The following is a 15259-nucleotide window of genomic DNA, read 5'->3' as shown; positions in this document are numbered from 1 at the left end:
TCCGGTGCATTCTGGCATATCTGGAGATAAGGAGAATGTTCTTGAAATATATGAATTATAAGTGGGCAACCCTTTAAGCTTCTAAAAAGGCCCGTTGTTTTGTTTCAGGAGCAAATGGTTCAGACGCTTACTTTGGAGATATGTGCAGTGTAATCGGGGGAAAAAACTGGCAAACGTTCTGTGAACTTATAACATCAACCAACATTCTTTTACAATGTTCTTTTAAAAACAACAGTTTGTTTCAGATGCCTATTCCTGTCCACATGTTTCGTGTTCAAATACTACTTAAAGGGAAAGTTCATCCAAAAATGAAAATTACCCCGTGATTTACTCACCCTCATGCCACCCTAGGTATATATGACTTTCTTCTTTCAGACGAATCTAATCTGAGATGTATTAAAAAATGTCTTGGCTCTTCCAAAGCATTATAATGGTAGTGAATGGGGTAAAAGAACCCAAAAAAGTGCATCCATCCCTCATAAAAGTACTCCACACGGCTCTGGGGGGTTAATAAAGGCCTTCTGAAGCAAAGTGATGCGTTTGCGGAAGAAAAATATCGATATTTAAAACTTTATAAACTAAAATAACTAGCTTCCGACTGACGGCTGCACGCATAGATTTGCGGCAAAAGAGTGACCTCTGACCTAGTCTCAGCCTCAGATGGACCGTTGGCTGAACGTCTGATGCATATGGTACACCTTTCTAGAAACAATTCAGGAGTTTCTAAGTCGTCATCTGATTGGTTGAATTCTACAGGATGTCCGCAAGACGTGTGTCGCGTTCTTTACCGGTCCTCCTGGTGCCAAAGCCCCTCATTGAAGAAAAACACAGTCGTGTTTACAACTGTGACAATGAGCGCTTACCAGGATCAACTAAACGCAGGATTTTCAAAAGTATGTGGTTCGCGGCTCCATTGTGGCTGTAAACTTCTTGAATGAATACATGCAGGCCGGTCTGTTTTGCAGGGACATCGACTTTACATTTTCACGCCACTAAACATGACGCAGAATAAAACTAATTGTGATTGGTTGTGTTACATGTCAGTCAAACATCCTCTTGGACGGTCCTCGACCAATGAAAGCTGCGAAAGAGTCCAGACCTAGGTCGACTTGCGTAGGCCATCTGCCGGAAGCTAGTTATTTTAGTCTATAAAGTTTTAAATATGGATATTTTTCTTATAAAAACCCATCGCTTTGCTTCAGAAGGCCTTTATTAACCCCCTGGAGTCGTATGGATTACTTTTATGATGGATAGATGCACTTTTTTAGACTTCAAAATCAGGAACCCCATTCATTGCCTTTATAAAGCTTGGAAGAGCAGTGATATTTTTTTTATATAACTCCAATTGTGTTCTCTCTGAAAGAAGATACCTAGGATGACTTGAGGGTGAGTTAATCATGGGATAATTTTCTTTTTTGGGTGAACTATTAGCCTGACGTTGTCATACTCAATTCTAGTCAGAATATGAGTGTGAGTCTGATACTGCTCCGTTGGGCTGTGAATATGGGGCGTGTTTCAACCGAACCAGGAAAGATCTCAATTGGATAGACCTACAACCAATCAGAGCAACGGAGCGACGCATACCGTTAGTTGTCAATATCAACAGAACTCAACTGCACACAGTGTTGCCAAGTCCCCGGTTTTGCCGCGGGATGTTTTTCCATGTCCGCGGGTTGAAGCGACCCCAATTATGTGATATTTAGACCCAGGAACCCAGGCAACCCTGCCAAAAAAACACATATTTTACCCCCCAAACGCCATTTTTTCCCCACGGAAAGCTATTGGGCTTGTTTTGGGCTAGTTTTTAGTAATTGGGCGGGTTTTGTTTTGAAAACTTGGCAACCCTGTGCACGCACGCTGGAAGAAGTGAGTGTAAACAATGTTTGCCGGTATTGTAAAAAATAATTTAAGGATAAACAGAGTACTTAACAACACGATCATTATTTCTGAGAGAAATAAGGTGAATGCATATACGAACAAGTTCTCCGTTTAGGATTAGAACAAATTCAACCCAAGCGCTCTTTGGTGACGTGGATGCTTACGTTACTGTTTATCATCTGTCCATCATCATCTAAAGCCCGCCCTGACAATTTTATTGGTCCGAACAGCTCTGGTTCGATCATAGTTGCTCCACAACGGATCAAGTCCAGACCGAACTTCCCGAACTAAAATGTTGTGGGTGGGGCTAAGTTCGGCTGGCATCCAGGCTAGTGAACTATCCCTTTAAAGGAACACTCAGCTATTTTTGAAAATAGGCTCATTTTCCTACTCTCCGAGAGTTAAACAGGTGAGTTTTACAGTTTTCGAATCCATTCAGCCGATCTCTGGGTCTGGCGGTAGCACCTTTAGCATAGCTTAGCATAGATCATTGAATCTGATTAGACCGTTAGCATCTCGCTCAAAAATGACCAAAGAGTTTCGATATTTTTCCAATTTAAAACTTGACTCTTCTGTAGTTACACCGTGTACTAAGACTGATGGAAAATGAAAAGTTGCGATTTTCTAGACCGATATGGCTAGGAACTATACTCTCATTTCTGCGTAATAATCGAGGAACTTTGCTGCGGTACCATGGGTGCAGCGGCGCAATGATATTACGCAGCGCCTGAAAATAGTCCCCAGCACGCTCCCTGTGCAAGCAGGTTGTGACGTTGGTTATGTTGACGGAAGTTAGCCTATTTTCAGGCGCTGCGTAATATCATAGTGGGCGGGCGGGCGCCCATCAGAAATGATCCTGAACTTCCCAGTGAATATGACTTGAGAGAGCGTTCATGTCAAATGTTTAAATAGGAAACTCCTATTTACGATAATTTCAAAAGCATGCGAAGGCAGCGTTATAGTCTACTTTAATAACTTAACTTAAATACATTTGCATTAGATTGTTTCTTTTTCATTTCTTCATCATTAGGCCTACTTGTATTCTTGCAGTCATATGTTTTTAATATCTCTAATAAAGAACAGTTAGATATCTTTAGATATTGTGTGTGTGTGCGTGTGTGAGTGTGTGTGTGTGTGTGCGCGTGTGTGTGTGTGTGTGTGTGTGTGTGTGTGTGTGTGTGTGTGTGTGTGTGTGTGTGTGTGTTTAAAAACCATCTTGATAGCTGGCTGTCAGGGGCTGTGAGAGCCAGAAGGGTATTTTGACAGCTCATCATTAACACCTCTTCCCAACTACTGCTATTTGAAGAAACAATATTCTGTTGTTGACAGCAGCTGGGAACATAAGCCATTGGCGAATTTAAAAAAAAAAGTTTAGTTTCCCTCACATCTAAAGTATCCTGATTCCTTTTCAATAGCCGTACCTCGGCGTGTTTCATGAATTTTAATAAGCCTACTTTTTTTATTGAAATAACAATAGGGTAATACAGAGTCAAAAGAAACAGAAACTTGGGATCAAAATAATTTGGCATGATTACAACTGAAAAATAAATTCAAGATTGTTTCTGTATCCTAAACATTCTGAACTTGTTTTTCGAAAAGATAATGGAATATTTAATTGGCTCCCATTGTGTGAATTAAATTGTAAAGACTTAAATGTCTTCACTATTTTATATTTGCTTATTTTATAGATATTTACTTGAGCAGTAGCCTATAGCTGTTTTGTTACACACTTTAACTACTTAATATTCATGAGCAGTGTCTTCGTCGTATTCGTATTCATTATTCATAAGTAAAAAACTAAAAAAAACTGCTGTGTGTTTAAATTGTACGCTTAGGTTATAAAAACATGAAGTGAACGTCACGCTATAATGTGTCACGTGACAATGTGTAGTTTCAAGATGGCTGCGGAGGATCTCCCATCTCAATTTGATGTTGTCATTCTCGGAACAGGTACGAAATACCTGCGTTGATATGATCATTTTAAATGGTTTGCTCTCCAGACGTGTATTTTGTGGCCGGGTTCGCTATGATAAATGAGCGTACGATGACAGTCTCTGTGTTTTGCTACAGGCACGTGAAACAGACACAGCGACAAATGAACGCTAAAGCTAATGGGGGTTTTGTTTTTGACATATGTGATGAGGAACGGCATTTATATATTTCTTTTGAATGTCATTTCACTGTTAAAATGTGTGATAGAATGGAAACCGTAAGAAAGAGGAAATTAAGTCCCAGAATACCGCGTGACAGGCTGGTCATGAAGGAGAGATGCTGAATCACAGATGAGCTGGAGACGGTGATGGAGGAACACTGACTTTACTGTGTCTCTTCACTGTGTTCATTCTGCTTGTCACTGTCATTCCTGAGTCTATTTACTACATAACTGTGGATCATAATACTCGACTGACATCCTGTTTTGATTCGTTGCTTAAGAGAAACTTTCTGAAGTACTAGTATAGCTGTACAGCATGACTGAATGTGTTCGGCTTTGATTATTATACATTTCATACATGAGCTTTTTAGTCTTTTAGTTACTGGGCAGTGAATATGACAGCAATGTTGAGTGAGGGAGAGAGAGGAAAATGGAATCAGGATATGATGCAAGCTTGATTCGTACCTGGAACCCTTTGAGTCAGCAGCACTTGTGTTTGTTATGAGACTGTAGGATTGTCTGTTTTGTGCATTTTTGTCCACAAAATTTACAACATTTAAAATGTGACTGAACTTAATTTTTCAAATCTGACACATCAGGCATATTATTATTAATAATAATTATTATTCATCTTATCCATACTTTTGGTAAGACTTTAGTTTATGGTTCAATGCTCACTATTAATTAGTTGTTTATTAGTATGCATATTATTATGGTATTGGCTGTTTATTAGTACTCATACAGCACATATTAATGCCTTATTCTGCATGACCTTATTCTACATCCTTTATCCAATATATTAACTTAACAAATACCGTACTAACTATTAATAAGCAGTAATTAGGAGTTTGAGGCAAAAGTCATAGTTAGTGAGAATTGGACCCTAATCTAAAGTGTGACCATAATTTTAAAAACAGCTTTATTGTGTATTGTCAATATTAAAACATCAGAAATCTCCTAACCTGATGCAAACAATATTAATAATAATTATAATAATTACAATGAACTCTTGTTATTTCCTATCAACAATTGAATATTAATAATATTACTAACTTTGTTTATATTATTTTTGTCTATTGCCTGTATAAAACATCTGAAATTTATAGTCAATAGACAAAACAATATAACAAATAATAATAATAATAATTATTATTATTAAAATTATTTTTATTATTATGAACTCTTATTTCTGACAGTTATCAACAATTATTATTAAAATATAAATTTGGCTAACTTTGTCTATATTGTTTTTGTCTATTGAATGTATAAAACATCTGAATTTCTCCAAATCTGATGCAAATGGAAAATAATAATAATATTATTATTATTGTTGTTATAATTATTATGAATTATTGTTATTTCCGACAGTTATCATTTAAATTATTATTTAAAAATATTAATAATATTACTAACTTGTCTATATTTTTTTTGTCTATTGAATGGGAAATTCTAATAATATTTAATAATAATATTTAATCATTTTAATAATAACAAATTGTCTATTGTCAATATAAAAACACCTGAAATTCTCCAAATCTCATGCAAAAGGCAAATATTGTTATTATTATAATTATAATTATAATTAAGTGTTATTAATAATAATTTGATAATTTAATACAATATTGCTTCAAGCTGTAAATACAGATCTAATAATTCCAGTTTTTGTTTTCTGTTTAAATTTCTGTTTAGTCCGTTTTTGTATTAAGTATTTTAATAAGTAATTTATCAGACACTTTTTATTCAAAGCTATTTGCAATACAGTTATTTCAGAGTCATCCTCTTTCAGTAAAATCTGTGATGGCTTGAACTTACAGGGATCAAACCAGAACCGAATGCTACCGACCCAGAATGAACAGCGAGTTTCACAGCGGTCAGTCCTAGTTTAACATTCCCCCTTCTGGTCCAGAGTTTAGCCCTACTTTGTTGAGTGCAGCAGTGCTCTAAATTAGTGCACATAAACCAGTTTGTGGTTTAACCGAACTTGGAGCTGACCCTGACCCTGTGACCCGCTTAAAACCCAACGTTGAATGGTAGGTTCGTGCTGCGGACGCTCTGGAGGGCGGATACTTTATTGGACTGTGAGGTGCAGATCGAGTCCCCTGGAATGATACTGTCCTCGTTCTCTCCAGTGTCCTGATTCAAAGCGCAGAAGTGTTTATATGCAGGCCAAATCCTCAGGACAGTGCTGAAGCCAGCGGGAGATGAAGTTACTCCGAGTCCCCGGTGCAGGGCATTGTTCTTCACAGCAGGGAGGAGAGGTAGATGGGTAAAAAAGGGATGAAAAAAAAGAAAAGAGGGGTTAGTGCGATTGCTAAGAGCAACGTTCCTGTGCTGTGATTGATGGTGTGCAAATGAATATATCTGGCCCACTTCTGGTTCCGCTCATGCAAAACCACCAGAGCCAGTTGGTCCCAAAGCAACCGGTGACACGGGGACACTCACAGCTTGGACTATTTCTGCTCAGACTTCCGTGTCAAGGTTGCTCAGACAAGCGTGCTTGTCCCAGACTCCCTAGTTACCCCCGTTTTTTGCTGCTGGATACAGGCACAAATGAGGATATGGACAGGGAGCAGTTGTTAATGAATACCGCGGCCCTCATAATGATGCCTGCTAGACCCTCTGACTGTGTGAAGGACTGCGTTCCCGTCGGTCGCGCCCCGTCAGCTGGTGAACTCGCACCTGACCCGGCTGTCCCCAGAGACTCGACGCTCAGGGTCTGGTGCGGTAGGAGCAGATGCCTGTGGACCTTTTCATTTTTTTTTATATATTGTTTGGCTCAAAGGCCCACAGTGAAATAGAATAATCAAGAACAAAACAGCAAACTGAAATTCCCCCTGGCTTCAGGTCATTTTGCTGTAGTTGGTGTAGTGAAGTGTATGGAGAAGATCAGGTTCAATGGATGCCTCCAAAAATCTGTTCTTGTATTACAGAAACTTTTATGTATCTACAGAATCAGTGTAACTTTGTATTACTAAGTGGGTGGGTCAGGTGTGTGTGTGTGTGTGTGTGTGTGTGTGTGTGTGTGTGTGTTAAGCTTGATACACTTATCAGGCACAACATTATGACAGGTGAAGTGAATAACACTGATCTCTCTTCATTATGGCATCTGTTAGTGGGTGGGATATCTTAGGAAGCAAGTGAACATTTTGTCTTCAAAGTTGATGTGTTAGAAGCAGGAAAAATGGGCAAGCGTAAGGATTTGAGCGAGTTTGACAAGGGCCAAATTGTGAAGGCTAGACTACTGTGTTAGAGCATCTCCAAATCTGCAGCTCTTGTGGGGTGTTCCTGGTCTGCAGCGGTCAGTATCTATCAAAAGTGGTCCAAGGAAGGAACAGTGGTGAACCGGCGACAGGGTCATGGCTCCAAGGCTCATTGATGCACGTGGGGAGCGAAGGCTGGCCCGTGTGGTCCAATCAAACAGACAAGCTACTGTAGCTCAAATTGCTCAAGAAGTTAATGCTGGTTCTGATAGAAAGGTGTCAGAATACACAGTGCATCGCAGTATGTTGCGTATGGGGCTGCATAGCCGTAGACCAGTCAGGGTGCCCATGGTGGTCATAATGTTATGCCTGATCGGTGTATGTACAATGACAATTGTAGAAAAAATAACATTGCGATGCCCAGAAATCAATTTCAGTAGTACATTGAGAACTCATGTTTAATGTGAAGGTTTTCCCAGAAAGAATGTGAAACAACACACAAATGATATCATTCTGTTTTTAAATATTTTAAAAAATATATGATTTAAATAGATTTTACACACTTAAAGCAATATCGTATCGCACATCGTATCGCATTATTTAACAAGGATATCGCATATCGCATTTTTCATCAATATCGCACAGCCCTAACGCAAATATAGTCATTTTGCGTCATTGGAGGCTTTTTTTGGCCAGAGGCTAGAGACTGTAGAGTAGGGATGTGACGGTGAGGAAATTTTCCCACCGGTTAATCGACGTGTGACAATACCGGTATCACCGGCAGGGGCTTTTAAATCATTAATTCTATCTAACCGAAAGTAACATGCACACGACCTCTCCGGCTTTCATAACGCAACTGAAAACTGAACTGAAAATGCGCCAGTGCGCACACACCGTGAATGACAGCTCGTCTGTAAATGAGCGCTCTGTGAGGCCATGGCTGCATCTCAATCAGCTCCGTAGTTCAGTAGTCAGGGCACTGATGATCTATGTTTGAGACGCACGGCATGAATGAATGACAGTTCGTCCGTAAACCCTTGTTTATACTCGACGCGTCCGCACGAGCGCGAGGGTGCGCGCGGCAAAAATGACGTAATCGCAGAGTGCCAAGCAGACGAGGTGCGCGCGCAGTCAGCTGAGCAGAGGCTCGCGCTGTGGAGCCAGACGAAAGTAAACTATGCGCGCTGTGTGGCCGTGCACATTTTACTTTCGGTTTTGAATTAGCGCCAATTCGGTGGCGGGTTGCTTGAATCATGAGTTCATTAGCCTATTATTTTTTATGAAAAACACAACAACAAAACAAATGACATACTCCCTTAAATAGGCACTTTTACGTTTAGCTTTGAAACCAAATCTTCTGCGATCATCTCAGCTCCTGATGAATGACTCCCGCTGAGACTCATGGTCAGATCATGATTTAATAAGCAGACACGTTCAGCTTTTATTTGTATTGTCTGTTCTCTAACTGAACTAAATTATTTTATTGCTATAAAAAGTGGGCAAGTGATGTAACCGGTGTTGAGTCTGAAGTCAACTATCGTAGCAAACCTACTCTAGAGACTTCTACAGTCAGTAGAAGGAGCTAGTTCCGCATGTTTTCAACCTGCCCACAGGGGTGGGATCTCACTCACAGAATGTAAGACACAGACGGCTGTACGGACATTCATAACGTAGTGATGCGGAGCAAAGCGAGTGTTCTCAATGAGTTCCTATGAAAGTTAAGCTTCCATAGGCATGAACTGAAAACGCGCCAGACTGGACATTCACTACCGTGAATGAATGAACGACAATGCTCATTTTAGTTTCGGTTTAAAATTGCCGCCAATTCGGGGGCAGGTTCATGAAAACACAACAACAAAACGGTACAATGACAAACTCACTTAAAGCATTTCGCTTTGAAACCAAATCTTCTGCGATCATCTGGTCTGTCAGCTCCTCAATCTCTGATGAATGAAATCTGACTCCTGCTGTTTGTGCTGCAACACTCATTCGGCTAGCGCTGTATTGCGCTCGTCCAGTTTTGAATTGCAGTGTCTGTTCTCTAACTGAACTAAATTATTTTATTTCTATAAAAATCAAAACGATGGTGGGGTGGAGCCGTGGTGGGCAAGAGATGTAACCGGTGGGAGTCTTTCATCCATATGAGCCAAAAATAAATTTTCTGGCTTTTCTCAGTCTAGAAATGACCAATTTAAAATACACATTCATCTTTCCAGCGTTGAAGTACCCCTTTAACGCTCAAACGCAACCCCCGATGTCATAGTCCATCGCTATGTTGCACTGTCTCTTGTGCGTTCAAGTCCTCCTGGGAAGTTCGTATTTACGAGGTAGGAAGTCGTATTTGACGTCATATGCGCTCAAGTCACTTTCGTCAGAGTCAAAGATGGCGGAGTACTTTTTTCTTAATAAATAATGCAAAAATACTTCACGGTTCTTAAAATCTACTTCCAGAAAATGAAGAAGGAATGTGCATCAGGTGTGTTTTGCTTTTTTATGTTTTTAATAAATTTATGAAGCCACTGTAAACTTTATTCTTACATATTATATTGTTATTATAATGCTTTCATATTTATCGTAAACTATCACTGCAAATAGAAAAACCTGACAATATCACTGCTAAATACTTTTAAGTATTGTGGTATTCCGCCATGTTTCTCACTGACACGACCCCGACTCGTAAAGATCGGGGCTTAAAGAAAATCCCGAGCTTCCCACTGGTATTTACAACTTTATGGTGGCGTTCATGTGCGTTCAACCAAATTACGATCTTTGCGACATGACTTGAACGCACCAATCGTCTGATGCCAATTTGGTAGACATCGCCCAACCATACTTTAGTGTGAGTAAATCATGGGGTAATTTTCAATTTTGGGTAAACTATTTCTTTAAGCGTGTCACAGGTTCTGGGATGTTCATCAATGATTGTATATCAAGAACAGGGACACGTTTGTGTGCATTTGTTTTGTGATTTCGCTGGAAAGAATAGAGTCTTCGCAACAGCATTAAGTGATAGATTGACACGCTCGCTGGGCTCTAGAGTCGAGTTGTCTAGAGTTCTCAGTTGGTTGCACCGACTTACAATTTGGTTATATTAATTAGGCATGGGCATTTTTCCAAAATATTGTATTCGAATATTTGGGCTCATTAAAAAATTAATATTCGAATATCCGTTTATTTAAATGACGTTATTTTGAGAAAATTAGAAAAACATTATTTTTTGTATTCATCAAGTTGTCACCATTTCTAAACAAACGTATGATTAGGTAATATACGGTACACAACAAGCTTACGTTATATCTTAAGGTTTTCATTCAGTTCAAAACAATATGTTCATTAAACAATATGTGTAAACAAAAAATATAGGCCAGCGCGAGAGGAAAAAAACACTAATAAAGCAGAGCGCGCCAGTTATCGTGCAGAACGTACATATTCACTCGAGTCAGAATATGGTTATCGTGTTTATATTGTTTCACATTATAATGTTGAGAAAAACAATAATATCATGTGGCTGATGATATTCTCGGGTGAAAAAACAAGCCTCGCTGACAGACGTTGCAGAGACGCATAGATAACGGTGTTAAGTGATGTTTCTAACAGCACTTTGTGTTTTCTGTTCTTAAACCCTCGACAAAACTTAAAGGAAAAATTTGTCTCAAGATCATTTTGCTATCATGTACGTTATCTCGCTCTCACTGGGTGAACATCTGTGTTTACCTGCACTCGTGAATGCAGTGATGGACAGCTGTCCTCATTCGACTGGTGTTTGGATTTGATGTGATTTCTCAGACTCGGTTTCATTAATTCATTTTATCAAAAGTAACTCCATTTTAGGGCTGCCACTTACGACTATTTTTATATCGATTAATCTATCGACTAATTTATCGATTAATCTAACCCATATTTGCAAATATACTATGTTAACAGTTGTAGGACTCCCAATTGCCTCTCTTTGTTTTTGCATGATTTTCCAGCCCTGTTTTTCCTTCATATTTAACTGAAATTTTGGCAGGACACAAAACACAGGTAGCGGAGAACGGGTCTCCTTGGGTGGGCCTTACCTATTCAGAAAAGTTTTCTCTTTTTGCCCAGTCTGAGTTGTAGGTTGTAAATCGTTTTTTCTTTGACACTGGTGGTGGCTCATCCGATTTTGTTGTGTTATCCTCCTTGTCTCTCCCCCGATTTCACAAAACTGAGTTAATATAAAGTTTTAAAAAAGCTAGCTAGCAACTGAACACTGTTTTATCCTGCATGTGTGTGGATGGATGCGTGCGACCGACCGACAGCACAGGCAGTTGCTAGGCGATAAGTTGAGCTTCCAATCAAATAAAAGTAAACGCCTGGCATTGACCAATCCACTGTTTGTTTACCCGTTTTTACACTTTTACGGACACAGGATTGGATGTACACAACCATGAAGAAAACACAGTAACAGTATATGGAAACGGTTTAATTTGAAGCCAGGAAATTCTACTTTAGAAGTACATTTTCACAAAAAAATTTGACAATTCATTCAAAAAAGAGAACAATCCCTGGAAAACCAGGACGGGTGGCAGCGCTAACCGGTACTAAAACAATTTCATATCGTACCCAACTTACCCAGTCGACTAAAAATATTGACGTTGACTAATTAACAGCGTCGACGCAGTCGATTGTATCGACCAATCGCGACAGGCCTACTCCATTTTGTAAGATCCTTTTCAATGTTCATCTAAGTAATTCCAAACATCACGAGGCAGTCGACGACATTATGTGATCAAATACACTTAAAGGGTTAGTTCACCCAAAAATTTATATTTTATTAAAAGATAATTACTTACCCTCATGTCGTTCGACACCGTAAGACCTTTGTTCATCTTCGGAACACAAATGAAGATATTTTTGTTGAAATCCAATGGCTCAGAAAGGCCTCCATTGGCAGCAATGACATTTCCTCTCTCAAGAGATGTCGTTACAAAGTCCATCTCACTACAGTGGTTCTACACTAATTTTATGAAGCTACGAGAATAGTTTTTGTGCGAACCCCCTCAACCCCCCCCCAAAAGAACGACTTTATTCAACAAGTGCTTGTCTTCCGTCTAGGCCTCCGATGTGAACTCACGAAACACCACGACCTTTAACTTATTAACACGCTCCACAGCACCACCCAGTGGATTTAGTTATAACTGCGAGTTTTAGTTTGATTTTATCATGGATTCACTGCATTTACGGACAGCAAAGCAATATAGTAAAATTCGAATATAATTTTTATTTTTCTAATATTTATTACAGATCGAATAATCAAATATTCCTCGCACACCTCTAATATTAATCAAAAAGACCTTGCATGTTGATGAATCGTTCTCTTAATTTGTAATTGTATATGCTTGTTTTGCATTGATGTAAGAATAAAGATTGACAGTGACTGAAAGCTTGCAAAATATTTTAATCTAAACATTGTTTCAAACAAGCATAAATTTAAAAGAAAACATTACTAAAATATGACCATATATTATATAACAAAAGTATTATTGCTATTTTATTAAAGTATTTCCATGGCGACACGTCATGCTTGTCACGTGACGCACCTCAGTCACAATAGCGCTGTATGGCAGATTTATGGCTTTTATTTAGTTTTCCTTTTTTATTCAAAATATTCACAAACTTGTTGGCTGTGTGATCAACTACCTGATATTCCGATTCTCAAATTAAATGCATAAAAGTGTATGTGTTTTGTTGTTGAAAACTTTATAATGATCATGTTAGTTGATCTATAATGCATGATGGGCGCCGTCATGTTCGTTTGCAACGCAGTTCAGAGAATCGGATCTGTCGGATAAAATCAATTTATTTCAGTTGGACAACAAATGTTACCGTTATTAAAGGGTTAGTTCATCCAAAACTGAAAATTCTGTCATTAATTACTCACCCTCATGTTGTTTCAAACCCGTAAGACCTTCGTTCATCTTCGGAACAAAAATTAAGACTCAAATTAAGATATTAAGAGCTTTCTGACCCCACATAGACATTATTACCACTTTCAGGGCCCAGAAAGGTAGTAAAGACATCATTAAAATGGTCCATGTGACTCCAGTGGTTTAACCTTAATTTTATGAAGCGACAAGAATACTTTTTTTTTTGCGCAAAAAAACTGAAATAACGACTTTATTCAACAATTTCTTCTCTTCTGTCAGTCGCTAATGTTGTAAACACAGTGCAGTGCTTCCAGGTTCTATGTCAGAACGGCGAGCAGAAAATTGTATAGGTTTGAATAGGGCTGGGCGATAAAACGATAATTATCGCGAAATAATTTTCCTCGATAAAACGATAACAACAGTTCGATAAATGCTCGAAATAATGCTTATGCGCTATGCGTAATGCTGCGCATGCGTTTTGCAGACCGGGCTTCTGGGTGCCGCAAGCGGTATTGTTGACAGTCACAGTCGCCGACAGGCTTGGAGGATTAGAGTGGAGTGGAGCAAGAAAAATGAGCGATAGTAAAGAAAGTTCAGCGCTCACGACCAGCTCGGAGGACACCGATATCGTTGACAAGAAAGGTCACTCAACTTCAGTGGTTTGGAGATATTTTGGCTATTTGCAATCGGACATAAAGTAGTGACGTGCACTACACATAGGTTCACCTCACGGTAATATAATTATTCAATTATCTTGTTTCTTCGAAGTTCTTCCATATAGCATTGAGCCCAACACAACGGTAAATCTACATTAGCCTAATATCAGTTCACGCATAGGCTTATCGCCTTGTTAGTTGTAGTGGGTGACTTACTAGCTAACGTTTCCTAACTATAATCACTAAAACATCGGACTTATGGAAAAATACATCGGTATCATAATTTTTTGTCTTTGGTGATTTATTAATAACTCTGCATCGCCTGTATTAAAAGAGAAATAAAATAATTTAATCCGAAGTGACCAATCCACTGTAAGGCAAGAGACGGGGGACTCAATGTTTCTAAACTTAAAACGCATTTTTTGCCCGTTTTGCGTTTTTATTGTTTTATTACTTACACAATTATTTTAATTAAGTTTATATAACTATATTATTGATATATAGAGTGTAGAGTAAAAAAAATGCTGACCACAGTTAAGATTTTTCTTTTATTTATTTACTTTATTTATATTGTCAATGTCATTTATTTAAAGGTTTGGCATGCTGACCAGAAAGATTTTTTTGTTTATTGACAAACATTATCTTTAAAGCACTTTAAATTTGCATTTGCAGTCAGCAGAGCCAAATGTTATATCATTACAGTTCTAGATTTTACTATAGATATTTATTTTATCTATTCTATTTATATTAATAATATTCTACTCTATTGATTTTATTAGTAATAAATAAATCTATCGCAGTTTTGATAAATTGTTCACCTGTTTGGGAAAGTGTTTGTCATGTTTTGACAATAAAGGATAGTTTAAAACCACAATTAACTGTCTGTTTTCTACATCTTTCTCTCAGGAGAAAAAAAAATGCCTTTAAACTTAATAATTTACATTTATCGTGCTAATTATCGATATCGACTGATATGGAAAATTATACTGTGATCATTTTTTTGGGCCATATCGCCCAGCCCTAGGTTTGAAACAACATGAGGGTGAGTGCATGATGACAGAATTTACATTTTTGGGTGAATTATTCCTTATTAATACAGTAAGCTTAGCCTTGGATAAAACTAACTCTATATCGCGAATCATATCGCTTCGATCAACAATACATATCATTGCATTTTTACATCACAATATCTTGTTATAATGATGTCGTTACACCCAAATACCAATTCAAATGCAGCTTCTGAAAAAAATCATGAACGCTGTAGCCTAAAAGTTTATGTGTAATAAATTCTATGTTGAATCAAATAAAATTTGTATTTCTAAAACTACTTTTTGTAATGTCTATTTGGTGCTTTTCTCATTTAACACAATAAAGACTTTAAATGATCTTTTGGGGGTAATTTCACAGCCAAATTTAATGTGTGATTAATTAGATTGATTAATCAGCACGTCATGTAATTAATTAGTTTAAACATTTGAATCG

At 38.1% G+C, this 15259-nt stretch overlaps 1 protein-coding gene across 1 annotated transcript in view; it reads left to right on the top strand.

Annotated features, from left to right (window-relative positions):
• Positions 1 to 3756: 3756 nt before the first annotated feature.
• The window catches only part of chm (CHM Rab escort protein), a 92366-nt gene continuing 80863 nt past the window's right edge, over positions 3757 to 15259 (top strand). Inside the window, exon 1 of the mRNA XM_079835373.1 lies at positions 3757 to 3828. Within this exon, the coding sequence (XP_079691499.1) occupies positions 3762 to 3828 (67 nt within the window). The 5' untranslated portion in view covers positions 3757 to 3761. The remainder of the gene's footprint in view (positions 3829 to 15259) is intronic.

This window comes from Gobio gobio, assembly GCF_949357685.1.
Source record: "Gobio gobio genome assembly, chromosome: 14".
Taxonomy (NCBI): domain Eukaryota; kingdom Metazoa; phylum Chordata; class Actinopteri; order Cypriniformes; family Gobionidae; genus Gobio; species Gobio gobio.
The sequence above is the reverse complement of the archived record's forward strand: the minus strand, read 5'-3'. Positions and strand labels throughout refer to the sequence as shown.